Source organism: Alosa alosa, chromosome 1 (genome assembly GCF_017589495.1).
Source record: "Alosa alosa isolate M-15738 ecotype Scorff River chromosome 1, AALO_Geno_1.1, whole genome shotgun sequence".
NCBI classification, from domain to species: Eukaryota; Metazoa; Chordata; class Actinopteri; order Clupeiformes; family Clupeidae; genus Alosa; species Alosa alosa.
Genome location: NC_063189.1, coordinates 15,547,534 through 15,560,638, shown reverse-complemented (window position 1 = coordinate 15,560,638; position 13,105 = coordinate 15,547,534). Strand labels below are relative to the sequence as shown.

General features: G+C 46.5%; 1 protein-coding gene across 11 annotated transcripts in view; it reads left to right on the top strand.

Moving 5' to 3' along the window:
• Positions 1–13,105, top strand: part of micu3a (mitochondrial calcium uptake family, member 3a) — a 29,233-nt gene that overhangs the window by 10,142 nt on the left and 5,986 nt on the right. For 5 of the 11 annotated variants that reach the window (XM_048246535.1, XM_048246523.1, XM_048246552.1 and 2 more), the window contains exons 5-12: positions 410–457; positions 1,437–1,519; positions 2,021–2,092; positions 4,431–4,472; positions 6,105–6,200; positions 10,339–10,433; positions 10,677–10,848; positions 12,433–12,441. In XM_048246535.1, coding sequence (XP_048102492.1) covers positions 410–457; positions 1,437–1,519; positions 2,021–2,092; positions 4,431–4,472; positions 6,105–6,200; positions 10,339–10,433; positions 10,677–10,848; positions 12,433–12,441 — 617 coding nt within the window. The remainder of the gene's footprint in view (positions 1–409; positions 458–1,436; positions 1,520–2,020; positions 2,093–4,430; positions 4,473–6,104; positions 6,201–10,338; positions 10,434–10,676; positions 10,849–12,432; positions 12,442–13,105) is intronic. The other 6 variants (XM_048246543.1, XM_048246576.1, XM_048246531.1 and 3 more) reach the window with 5 other exon arrangements.

Here is a 13,105-nt window from a genome sequence, read left to right as displayed (position 1 = left end):
CCGCTACTCCCCAATACACACACACACACACACACACACACACACACACACACACACACACACACACACACACACACACACACACACTTCCCCTCTCAGCCTCATTTTGAGAAAAGTGGGGTGAGGGGTTTGGTCACCTTCATTTGTCTTTGGAGGCCCCTGCTTTGAAAATGGGCAAATATTTTTGATCCGGCTGTCAGACAAGCTCCCTGGCTGGCTTTCAGAGGAGGCCGTGGGGTGATGGGGGGATGCCGGGGTTGAGTGAAGGAGGAGTGGAGAGAAGGAGAAGAGAGGAGAGGAGAGGAGGAAGAGTGTGGCACTGGAGCTGTACATTAAGAGAATGGATGGCATCCCTTTGATTTCCTCTCTCTCTTTCTCTCTCTTTCTCTCTCTTTCTCTCCCTCCGCAGGCATCATCGCTTACACTGAGTATCTCTTTCTGCTCTGCATCCTGACAAGTGAGTACCCTCCATCCTTTTCATCTCTTACGCCTTCTCCCTCTCTCCCTTTCTCCCTCTCTCCCCCTTTCTCCCTCTCTCCATCTCGCCCCTTCTCCCTCTCTCCCTTCCTCCCTCTCTCCCCCTTTCTCCCTCTCTCTCTCTGTCCTTTTCTCTTCATCTGGGTCATGTTTTAAACACAAATCACCAAGAAAGCCTGAACTTCACAAGGGTAAAAGTTTACAGTGTGATCCAACTCAGGGGAAAGCCCACCCAGAAACTTGCCCAACAACAACGCCCCCTCGGCTCTCTGAGGTCCCTTGCATCTCTAAATGCCCTCTAATGGGTTGGCAGCTACCCAGAAGACTAAAAGGCCCTGCAGACCCCGAGCCCAGCCGAAGCACACACACACACACACACACACACACACACACACACACACTCCCCTCCTGCCATGCCCCAACCGCCCCTTCACCCCCCACCCCTCCGACCGCATCTGTCTTCACACGCTCTATCTGTTTTTATCTCTCTCATTATCTCATGTCATCCTCTGCTTGTCTCTTTTTTCCTTCCTTTTCTCATACGCTCCCTTTCTTACTTTCTTTCTTTCTTTCTTTTCTTTCTTTCTTTCTTTCTTTCTTTCTGTCTCTCTTTCAATCATTCTTCCACCATGAGGATTTACTGCATCGGAAAGTGAGGGGTCTCACTCAACATGTTCAGGAGTAATATCAGGCACTACCTGTGCGCCATACGGGCGTATCCATGCCAACACACAACACACAGGAGAAATGACATAGGCTTGAAACACCTGACAACCTCAGATGGTGCTGTTTATGGGATGGAACGTGTCAGAATAAGCTCTTTCTATAGTTCTGCTGGCATGGTATGATTGTCAAGACCTGTCCACTAGGAAGAGGGTCCACTGATGTATTGTGTGTGGATGGGGGTCTGTCTACATGGCTGCCAGCTCATATGATGCACCACTCTGCTTCTCCCACAGAGCCCCATGCTGGCTTTAAGATTGCCTTCAACATGTTCGATGCTGATGGGAACCAGATGGTTGACAAGAGGGAGTTCTTGGTGGTGAGCATGGTGGAAACACACATACACACGCACACACACGCACACACACACACACACACACACACACACACTCACGCACCAACACAACCTTAGTACTTCATGGTCATCTCAGGGTCATTTCTATTTTGACCTCACATACAGTAAGCAGCTTGTAGATTGTATTATTCTGAATGCCTGGCCATGTCCTAGCTGTTTGCCCCCTCTCAGCTCCCTGCTCCTGAGGTCAGGTGCAAATCTCACCTGCCTGAATTCCCCACGGGGCAGAGGAGCTGCAGAGGCACCAGCTGCTGTTTTGGAAACCTCATGTTAGTCATGCAGAATATAAAGCCCTCTCCTACTGTAGCAAGGAGCGAGATGGAGACCAGTGCAGATGAAGATTCTGTAGCACAAGACCTCTCTTTGATTTGTACTTGCAAAGGGCCTTTTGAACAATTCAAAGCAACATCTCAGTGCTGACGGTATTGAATGGCGCTCTTTCGGCTGTGTTTCTTTCCTTTGCAGCTGCAGGAGATCTTCCGTAAGAAGAATGAGAAGAGAGGCCGAAAGGGAGATGCAGACAAATCCGCCCAGCTGGTAAGATAGAGAGAGGGGGCAACAAGGTGGGTGGGGTGGGTTTTATCTCATATAATGTATGGCTTAGACATCGAATGTATAGATGTGACTTCTTAATCTGTTTCAGGGGCCCCACACCAGTGTGTGTTTTGTCTTTGTACCTCTTTCCCAGGGAAGGACAAGTACTGTATAGAATGTATAGAGTTGATGGTTTCCTTACTCTTCTAAGAGTCTGCCCTATGAGCTATGAGTGTGTAATGGTGTCTCACAGAGCCCAGTAAGTAACATACTGTGCAAATGGGTGCTGTGTTCCAAACTGATAGAAGGACTGTAGCCTTGAGTGTGAAATATGTCAAATGTGTCAAGTTTGGACGCAGTGGACTCCAAGACATTTTGAATGTGTCTGCTTGCTTGAATGGATGAGTTCGCTGCCTGTGAAATCCTTGATTAACCTGTAGAGTTGTTTTTGGAGTGATTCAGTGCAGTGGTGCACAAGTGTCAGACGAGCGTTAACACAGACATGGGCAGACTCATGAAGATGAGTGGGGGTGCCGTGCCGCTCGCGGGGCCTTTGAAGACTGGAGTGGGGTGCTGCCGGGGCTGAGAGAGCCCCACGGAGGCCAAGCTGGAACAGCTCTGCACCTCGCGGCCGAGGGGATGGGTGACATCTCCCGTAAGCAGCCCGTGCAGACCACTGTAAACAAGAGGATTTGATGAGGAGATAAAGGGGACGGTGGAGTTTTTTTTGGGGAGGTTTTTGAAGTGTGTGTGTGTGTGTGTGTGTGTGTGTGTGTGTGTGTGTGTGTTGTGGGTGGTATTAAGCTCTGAAATCGAGGCACTCTTCTTTTTCTTTATCCATGGGCAAGACCTGAGGAATGTTGTTTGAACCAGTTCAGACCTAAGTAGGTGTTCTTGTTTTCTTTTTTCTCATAGGGTAGAATAACAGGAAATGGACACTTTGTCGCTCAGTGATATGTGTTGTTTGTATTGGCGTCATGGCAACCCTTTTGAATGTAAGCGATCAGTGTGGAATATCTGTTATTTTAGCCGGCAAAGGGCCTGCGAGCAAGGTCTAGGAACAATACCATCGCCACAATACGTGGAAAAGTGGCATGCTTGGACAGAGAGCGGGACATTCCTTTTTATTAATATTCATTAACGATGTCAAGTAGTGCCACTGCCAGCCCTGCTCACCTGTCCAACATAACAGTGTCTCGCCATTGTGCAAAATGTTCTTTTCAGCCTTGTGAGGGTAATAGGGTACTGCGGTGAGAATTGACTGCACTGCTTCAAGAATGCGGCCTCTCTTACGGGGCCAGGAACCAACTGATAGTGAACAGAGATAGGCAGCGGAAGACCCCTAATTGGTTTACATGAACTCCGTTAGTTAATATGCTGAGTTCACTAGAGGGTCTTTTTAGGTCACCGTAGCATGACACCTGACCTGACCAAGAGGGAGGGGGCTAGTGGATGCCCGCTTTGGTCCAGGAATGTTCAGTGAAGTCCACATGAGCTGGACACAACCATTCCATTTTACGAACATTAGTATTGTCACATGTAAACTGCAGTTGTCAGCAGTTGTCATGTCATGTGATCTAAAAGTCATGCTGTATATTTGTCACAAATATGTCAGTCATTGCAGTAGTGTTGGCATGCAAAGATATAAAGTGTTTATGGAGTGGTTTTTAAGTCCCATTACACATTCCATAGTAACAAACACTGACACCTCCATCAGCCTCAGTTGTCATAATGTCATATGATGTTCATGGAATGGTTGTGCCAGTCCTTTAACTGAAGTATTCTTGTAAATGTTGAGCTTCTGCTATATTTCATACTTCTCTGCCTTACTTGTGTGATATTACACCTTCCATTGTGGAATCTTGAAAGTTTGGCCAAGTGAATTGTTATTGTGTGCGTTCGTAAATTGCCACTCCAAGCGCTCCGAGCACTCTTAACCGTTCGTAAATTCGGAATTATCGTGTATTTCATCAGAGCTTCAGACTCTCGGAGCGTCCAGAGTGTGTCAGATTGAATTTACGAACGTACCCATTGTCTGCCTTACTTGTGTGATATTACACCTTCCATTGTGGAATCTTGAAAGTTTGGCCAAGTGAATTGTCATAGTCAGCTTTGGTAACATATTGTAATAGCGTGGAAGTGTTAGCGTATGCCATGTTTTGTAGTTTTTGTGTTTTGTTTTTTTTTCTTTCAAAAGCACTGCCTTCTGTCCTCTTGCATGTTCTAACATGTTTCTGTCCTCTTCTTCCTCCCTCTTGTCTTCCTCCTCTCCGTGCGTGCCCGCATGCCGTGACCCCCCTGCGTGCGCCTCCTCTGCGTGCGCCTCCTCTGTGTGTGTAAGAGTATGCAGCTCTATGGATATCAGGTTGCCCCCGTGAACAGCGTATGTATCCCACCGGCCGCTCCAGCCTGTTTAGAGACCCTCTGCATGGACATGATGTGTCTTCTGTCTGTGTGCCAGAATGATGGAAGAAGGAATGATTGATGGTTTGATTGGTTGGTTGGTTGATTGATTGATTGATTGATTGATTAATTGATTGACTGGCTGACTTACTGATAAATCAAGGATGTTGGAGGTTTAGAGGAGTTTTGCAGGTTTATTTCCCTAAAAGAAACTGAAGTGGGAAACAGGTTCAATGAAACGTGATGGAATCTGATTATTGTAATTGATCTGACTCAATCCGGCCCCTAATGCAATCAATTGATTTTGTAAATGAATTAGTGGGCGAATGTATTCAGTGAGGATGCACTGCGCACTGCCAAATGTGTTTTCTATTGAGCCAGGTAACACCAGTAAAAGCACTGCTGATCAAGCACTGACACACACACACACACACACACACACACACACACACACACACAGATCTTTTACGACACACTTGTGAGCAAATGTGTACACACTTAATATATGTGCAACTTTGAGTGCAATCATTGGTGATATACAAATCTAGTTTTGTGTACGTAAAGGTTCTGTAAACATTTCTGAGTGTATTGGTTCTGTGTTTGATGGAGAAGTACATCATACAGCATGACAAAATCAGGTTGCCAGGACATAACAATGTTATTGTCTGTTTGTGTTGTGACTGGAGGTATAATATATATTTACAGAACTTAAAAGTCACTAAGAAACATTTAAGGGTGTGAGAGTGGTGTGTGTGTGTGTGTGTGTGTGTGTGTGTGTGTGTGTGTGTGTGTGTGTGTGTGTGTGTGCTTGCATGTGTGTGTGTGTGTGTCTTTTTCTTTTTCTTGTTCCCCCACTTATCTGAAGTGAAAAAATGAGTGAAACCATCATGCCACCCCTGTACTAATTTACAAACCACCCTCCCTGGGGGGTTAACCACATCTTTCCCTTTGCCACCTGAGTTCGCTCTCCGTTTGAAGTCACACACACACACACACACACACACACACACACACACACACACACACACACACACACACACTTACTCATACACAATGAGTACAACCTGTGACTTATGCTTTATTAAAATCCCTTTAAGAGCTTTTCTGCTGTGTGTGATGTGTGATATACAGGCGTCGTAAAGACAGAGAGAAAATCCCCACTCCCAGAAGTCCCTGTTCAGCCCCTCGCTGGGCCTTTCTTCCCCTTCCCACAATGCCACTGGGCATCATTACAGTTTTACTGTGATCATCTGTACCTGCTAATCGTCAGGTGCACAAGCCATGCTCCCTTTCTACACACATCTGCCTACTGCATTATTGGCTTTCTTACCAAAAGACTACCATTAGTGTGTGTGTGTGTGTGTGTGTGTGTGTGTGTGTGTGTGTGTGTGTGTGTGTGTGTGTGTGTGTGTGTGTGCAGGTGGTGTTTGTATCCTAGTCCTGAGTAAAAGAGCAAGAAAAATGTAAGAGAAAGAAAACTTACGTCAAGAAAGAAAGGGGGGGGGGGTTGTCTTTTTCCCTCCTCCTTTCCCCCCTCCTCCTTCTTGTCTCTTGTCCTCTGGCGTGAAGGCTGACGCTAACGGCTGTGCTTTTGGTCACGCCTCCTCCACAGGTGCTTAAAAAAGAGGGTCAGGAGTTTGCGCCCAGGAGCTACTGGGACGTGCTGAGACGCAGCGCAAGTCAAGCTCTGTTTTCTGACCTGGCAGAGGTATACCTGTCCTCTGTCCCTATCCCAATCCTCGTCCATGTCCGCAGACACCTACCCCAGCTACCACTTTGTCTTTTAGTTTATCTGTATACTTCCCACTTCCTCCCATTGTTACGACACCCATCTAAGTTTTGAATTCGTTTCATTTTTGTCCATTTGATTACCATCATACACTCCTGATTAACTATGTCCTGCATCACACACATATGGAAAAGGCCTGTAAAAAAACAGGAATCACACTCGTCACGTACAATACTTGCATGATAAATTTGTGTGAAAGTGTTTGCATTTCATTTTAAAATGGCATAATGACCTTAACATGCAAGGAAGTCAAATCTTTTTCTACAGTATGTTAAGAAAGGGGCCATAATTATGTTAACATACTGATATCACATATCTAAAATGAACATATGTGAATTTTACATACTTTTTCCATATGGGCATCCTTAATTATCTGTCACTGCCTCATCTTATTCCTCGTTTTTCTCTTAAGTGTATTTATTTGTGTTCCATCTCTTTTGTTCTTTTCTTCTCTACACCTGTTCTGTTCTTCCCCCCTCACTTCTTCCCTTACCTCATGTCATCATTTTACTCACCTGTTGGCCAGGTGTCGCCTTGACAGTAAGTGTTTTTGTTCCTCTTTTTTCATTGGTAGTTCAGATAAAGTATGATAGTGCAGTTGCACTGACACAAGCAAACAGTTGTTGTGTAGCATTGTACCAGTTTGGTGTGGTGTTGGGCTGTGTTCACCTCGTTTCCACATGCTTCTGTACCGTACTGTACTGTACTGTACTGTAATGTAATGTGTGTCTGTCTCACTGTGTCTGACTCTGGCTAGTCATCAGTGCTTATATGTTCTTGAGGTGTCCATTGCAGTTGCCACCTTGACACCAGCCCACGTTTCTTGGACTAAATCACAATGCTAGCTGACTCATACACACACACACACACACACACACACACACACACACACACACACACACACACACACGCACACACACACACACACACATACACACACACACATACACACACACACACACACACACACACACTTCATTAATATGTTAGACTCTTCTTTTTCTTTGCCCCCTTAGATATATAATTCATATAAAATATGCTAAAATGGACATTTTACACTGACCCTATAGTTACAGTATGCACACACACACACACACACATACTGTACAAACACACACACACACACACACACACACACACACACACACACACACACATGCATACATACAAACACACACACACACACACACACACACACACACACACACACATACCCACAAATGCAAACACACACTCATGTGCTAACCCCCAGACGGCTGATCACACATCCTCTTTTCCTCCCCGTGGTTGTCTTTTATTTGCCTAAACACTCCAACTAAGCATATAATTGGCGCTCTTTAGCCTCAGTAGGAGCTAGCCTAATCCAGACTTACCCCAGACATGTGTTTATACCCCAGCCCTTTCATTCGCCCACCGCAAACAGAAGGGCTAATTCACACTCAACACACAGATCACACAGGGGCTGTTAGCGTAGCCTTAGCGTGTTTGTCCAGGCCCTTGGAAAATGACAGTCCTCCTGCTTCCTTTAGTTTACCCTCTTCCGCTCTGAGTCAGCAGAGCAATGGAGAGAGGCCTTAGTCTGAGAAAGAATAGAGAGAGAGAGAGAGATAGAGGAGAAAGAAAGATGAGAAGTGAGGAGAAGACTGATAGAGAAAGAGAGAAAAGGCAGAAGGAGAGAGGGAAAGAGTCATAGTGAAGGGGAGATAAAGAGAGAGATGGACAGAAAGAGAGACACTTCCTCCTGCCTATAATCACTAATGGGCCTCCTAATCACTGTTTTTTAACTCCACACTTAGATCAAAGAATGTCGGGCAGCTTTAGAACCACGCCCCTTCAACCTTGCATGCCTCCAGGTAACACAACTCATACACAGTTGCTATGGCAACCGTTGTGCTGTCAACAATGAGTGAGCTCATTGCTAGACAGCTGTCAGAGCAGCTTACAGGAATCAGTGCAGAACGAGACGTCAGTCATGCAGGAAACTGAGGCAGACAGTCTTAAGGAGAACTTTTGATATGTGCAGTTATGTCTAAATCCATACGGTGTACATATAGAGAAAAGGTGGGTGACATATGGAATCAAGTCTGTCCTAAATTAGTCCATTTACATTTACCTCAGGTGGTGCTGGTTGTGCTTATTACAGAGTTAACTTTTGATTTTGTTGCTGAATATATAAGATTGATATGGCCACAAACATGGTTGTAAATGGAGTTCTTAATGGGAGCAGGACCCTTGTAAAAAGCCATCCCTCAGCTGGTCAGTAGTTCTCTCAGAGCCAGTTCCGAGCCTTGTGTGCTGTCACATGTATGTGGTCTGCAGTTTGACAGGCAGCCCCCTCTCAGTCAGACCCAGTGGCATTTAAATGAAATGTGACTTATCTCCTTTATGAATGCTCCCTTCCTTCTCTTCCTCTGTGGCTGGTGGGAGAAACGCCTCCCCTCCTGTGGATAGGACTTTAGACTAGAGGTAGAGCTAGTGCGGTGGCAGCATGAACGGACGAGTCTGCCTTGAATGCTCCCAGAGCCTTGTGTCCGTGAGGAATGCTGGAGACTGGGCCATGTGATCCGTATTGTTGTTGTTGACATTGCTGTTGTTGTGGTGTTTATTTTGGTTGTGTGGATCTGTGACTATGTGAGCCGCGCCCGTGGCATGGTAGGCTTCCTGGTGCTGATGGGCTTTAGAGGGTGAGCCTCTAACCATCACCTGTGTGTGTAACACCTTGTCTTTTTTTCCTAGCTCTCACACAGAGCCCTTGCTTGAGAGAAGCCACCAGAACAAAAACCAAAACACCTTTTTCTGAACCACTGAGTCCAATTCTGAAAGCATGTCATCTTACAGAAGCAGTGTTCAGGGCCAGCAAACTGACCTACACCATCTCTTTCAGTCCTTAACCCCTTTCCGAAATTTCCATATTTGTTTTCAAATCTATCTGGTTCTGTCTTCAGCATCTCAAACAGCTTGCTGTCGTTAACCGCTCTCGCAGTAACTGACTTCAGAACTGACCTGGAGTCAGTTCAGGGAGAGGGAGCTGCACCCATGCCCTAAATAACATCTGATTCTGGTACAAGGCCATGAAAGATGAGAGCCTGATCTCGTCCGTAGGTAGCTGTTATCAAGGCTGTTTATTAGCACTCTGTCTCCAGAGAAGGGAGGACGTAAGCAAGCCATAATGGGTGGGACGTAAGCAAGCCATAATCTCAGTGAACAGAGTTGAACTGAAGAGTGAGAAAGAGCGACAGAGCTGTTTCAGAGACAACTGTGATTCCGTCACTTCTGGAAAAAGGTGGAATCTGCTCACATATTAGTGCATTTCTGTCTCAGGCTCCTCATCATTTGATTTACCTGTGTGGGGTTTGCACAGAAATGCATGTCAATGTGGGGATTATGTATGTGTGTGTGTACTGTTTGTGCGTTTGTGTGTGTGTCTCATCTAAGAGCATCTGTGTGCCTCTTTGTGCTTCTGCATCCATTGTAAGTGTCTCTGTGAAGTGTCTTTGTAATTGTCTGGTCCTGTGTGTGTGTGTGTGTGTGTGTGTGTCCTTCTGTGTCCGTGTCCATGTCCATGTCGTAGTCTATCTGTGCCTTTCCAGCTTTGTCGTGTTTGATCAGCATGTCTGTGTGCGTCTGTGTCTGTGTCTGTGCTGCTTCATAGCTGACGTCTGTATGAAATGTACACGTATATACACACAGCGCCTGATCTTTACGCCATGTGGATGGTGGATGGCTCCCTGTTCCTAACCTTTTTGGCCTAACAACAGCGTTCCTTCTGATGGTGTAAAGATCAGCGGATTGGTGCAGGCATTGCTCTCAGGCCCCTTGTGAACACGCTTTGTCCTCGGGTCTGGGCGTCTGGTTTGAAGTGAAGCTGACTGACTGACCGACTGTTCTGTGTAGAAGCTTTGTGCTCTGGCTGCCACCTTCGGCTCGATGGCCCCACCCTCCTCTGTGATAGACACCTGTCCTGTCCAATGCTCCACTCATTTTTCTTTTGTCTCTCCCTGCCCACTTCCTCCTCCCTTTTCTCCCGCCCCCACTTCCTGTGCCTGGCCAATCCCAGCGCGTGGACGAGAGCATGATGATTGACACATCGTTGCTGGTACACTTCTTTGGGAAGAAGGGCAAGGCAGAGCTGACCTTTGATGACTTCTACAGGTATCAATGTGATCACATGCACATATACAAATAAATTATAAGCGTGGCTCATCTACACTCACTGATATACAAAGAACATGCACACACACACACACACACAAACACACACACACACACACACACACACACACACACACACACAGCAAGGTCAAAGGGGATTTTCTTGTAAGGTTTGAGGTTTCACCCAGCTTTACAAAGACACATCAGTAATGTTTCTGGCTCTGTGTGTGTCTCCCACCCAAGGTTCATGGATAACCTGCAGACTGAGGTGCTGGAGATCGAGTTCCTGACCTACTCAAAGGGCATGACCACCATCAGTGAGGAGGACTTTGCCCGCATCCTACTGCGCTACACCACCGTAGACAACATCAGCAGCTACCTGGACAACGTGCGCCAGTGCATCCCTGACGAGAAGGTACAGAGCCACTCACACACACACACACACACACACACACACACACACACACACACACATGTAAACTGTCCACACTCCTTCACAGAAAACACTGATTTCATACCCTGTCCCACAGCGCTGTTCTACTCACACTGTAGAGTACAAACAGACCATAATATCCACATCTTTCCCTCATAGTTCACCAGTCAGGGGCAGATGCCTGAACACAAGTGCACAAAGACAAACAGTCACATGTGGACAAACACTCACATGCACACAGACATTAAAGAGTCATTAAAGAGTGCAGCAGACCTGTATTAGTCATACACTAAATGCAAACGACAGCTTTCTACTAACTGCTTTAGCGTCCGCCATTGCACGCATTAGCCATGGTGACTCATTTCCTGTGCCCACCTATCCTACTAATGCACTCTCAATTATGCCCCCCATGCCCCCACCCACCCACACACACACACACACACACACACACACACACACACACACACACACACACAGAGAGAGAGAGAGAGAGAAAGACACACATACCCTTATAACCTCTTTGACCCATCTTTTTTACCTTCTTTTAATCCTGTCCTCCCCAACCTTCCTTGCCCTCTCCCAACCCTTCTTCTTCTCTCCTTACGAGCACCCCCACTCCCCCCCTACACACACACACCTCCTCCCTTTCTCTCCTCTTCCTGCCCCCACCCCCCTCCACCCCCTGCTGTTTGTGTTCACCTGAGCCCCTCTCCACACCTGAACGCACGGCTGCTCCATCAGGAGATAGTGGATGTGTTGCCTCTGACACTGTGCTCTGTATGGAGCGGGCTAATCTTACGGCCAGGCTCGCACCTCTGGGCAGCCCGCTCCTGCCCAGCCCTCCTGAGTGACCCACATGGAGGGTGGGTGGGGAGGGGCTGAGGGACCTGCTGATGGATTGACAAGTTGTTGTACCAAATAAACTCGACCCCTGAACACACCCCACCCCCTACACACACACACACACACACACACACACACACACAGATACACGCAGATGCCCGTGATTGTCCAGTTTCTTGTGTGAATCAGGAGCTGGGCGCCGGAGCGTGAGGACCAGCAGGGCTCCAGGGGTTGTTTCCGTGGAGAGTACACCTGTCATTCCCCAGAGGGGGTCAAGGCATCGTCTTGCCATAAACACATTATCAGGCTCTGGGGGATGTCCACCATGTATGGTCATTAAGTGCAGAAATTCTCACAAGCCCTTGCTCTGTTAAAGCATCTGTACCTTCAACACAACCTTAGACCCAAATGGTGTTTGTGAAACTGATTTAGCTATTTAGATTTAAGATTTGTGTTTTAAAAAGCCTCATATTCTCTGACTAGTAGTATGTCTCACCTTGTAAAACTGCCATTAGAGATTGAAATGATATGTGTTAAATAGTAACGTCATGGCCTATCACACTTAGCCTTGCATGTAATATGGAGATTCTCATACAGTTGAAGAACTGAAAGAGAAAAGCAGGCCTGATGTGTGTGTCACTGTGGTGTTCGTGAAACTGTCTTTCTGTTCCTATGTGTGTTATTCTATTTCTATTCTATTCTATTTTCATGCTGTGGAAAAAGAGACAAGAGGTTTGTCATCACTGAAAATATCCGTCTGAATCATTTCCCATTTTTTTTACGTTTTTTGTTTACTTATACTTCACTGTCCCTGAACAGGCAGTTCTCAAACAAGCTGTTGCTTTATATATGAAGTCCAGTTGGTTCCATATCAGGACAGTTCCTTCAGCTTCTCATTTTCAAGCCCATGCTTTGTTCAGTTATCTTCACGTCTGATAGCATGTACTGTAGGTCCACTCCGCTGTAGTGCCTCCACGTTGTGCCAACCGAGGGGAACTTTTGTGGTGTGTCAGCTAGTTTGAAGATTCACAGTCACAGACAAGAACAATTCAAGATGAAAGCAGTGGGGAAAGTCCCTAAGCAGAAAGCCTCTTGTGGCCCAGTTCAGCCCTAAAGTGGGGTGGTTCTGAAGACATTTGTTCTGCAGATCAGAGAATGTTCTCCCCCAGGACCCCACAAAAGGACGTCTTACATATCCAACTCTACAAAGTATTGAGACTAATTCTCAAAAGGTTCAGCCGACCTTTAGAAACTTTAGTAGCAGGCCCTCTTGTTACTGGGTTCAGACGTCTCCTTTAGGGAGCAGGTAAGAAAAGTGAGACAAAGGGGACATTCCTCGGAGCACTTTGCGTGGCTCGGAGAGTCGGGCCTTGCCTTGTGCTGGAGTGCTCCAGGG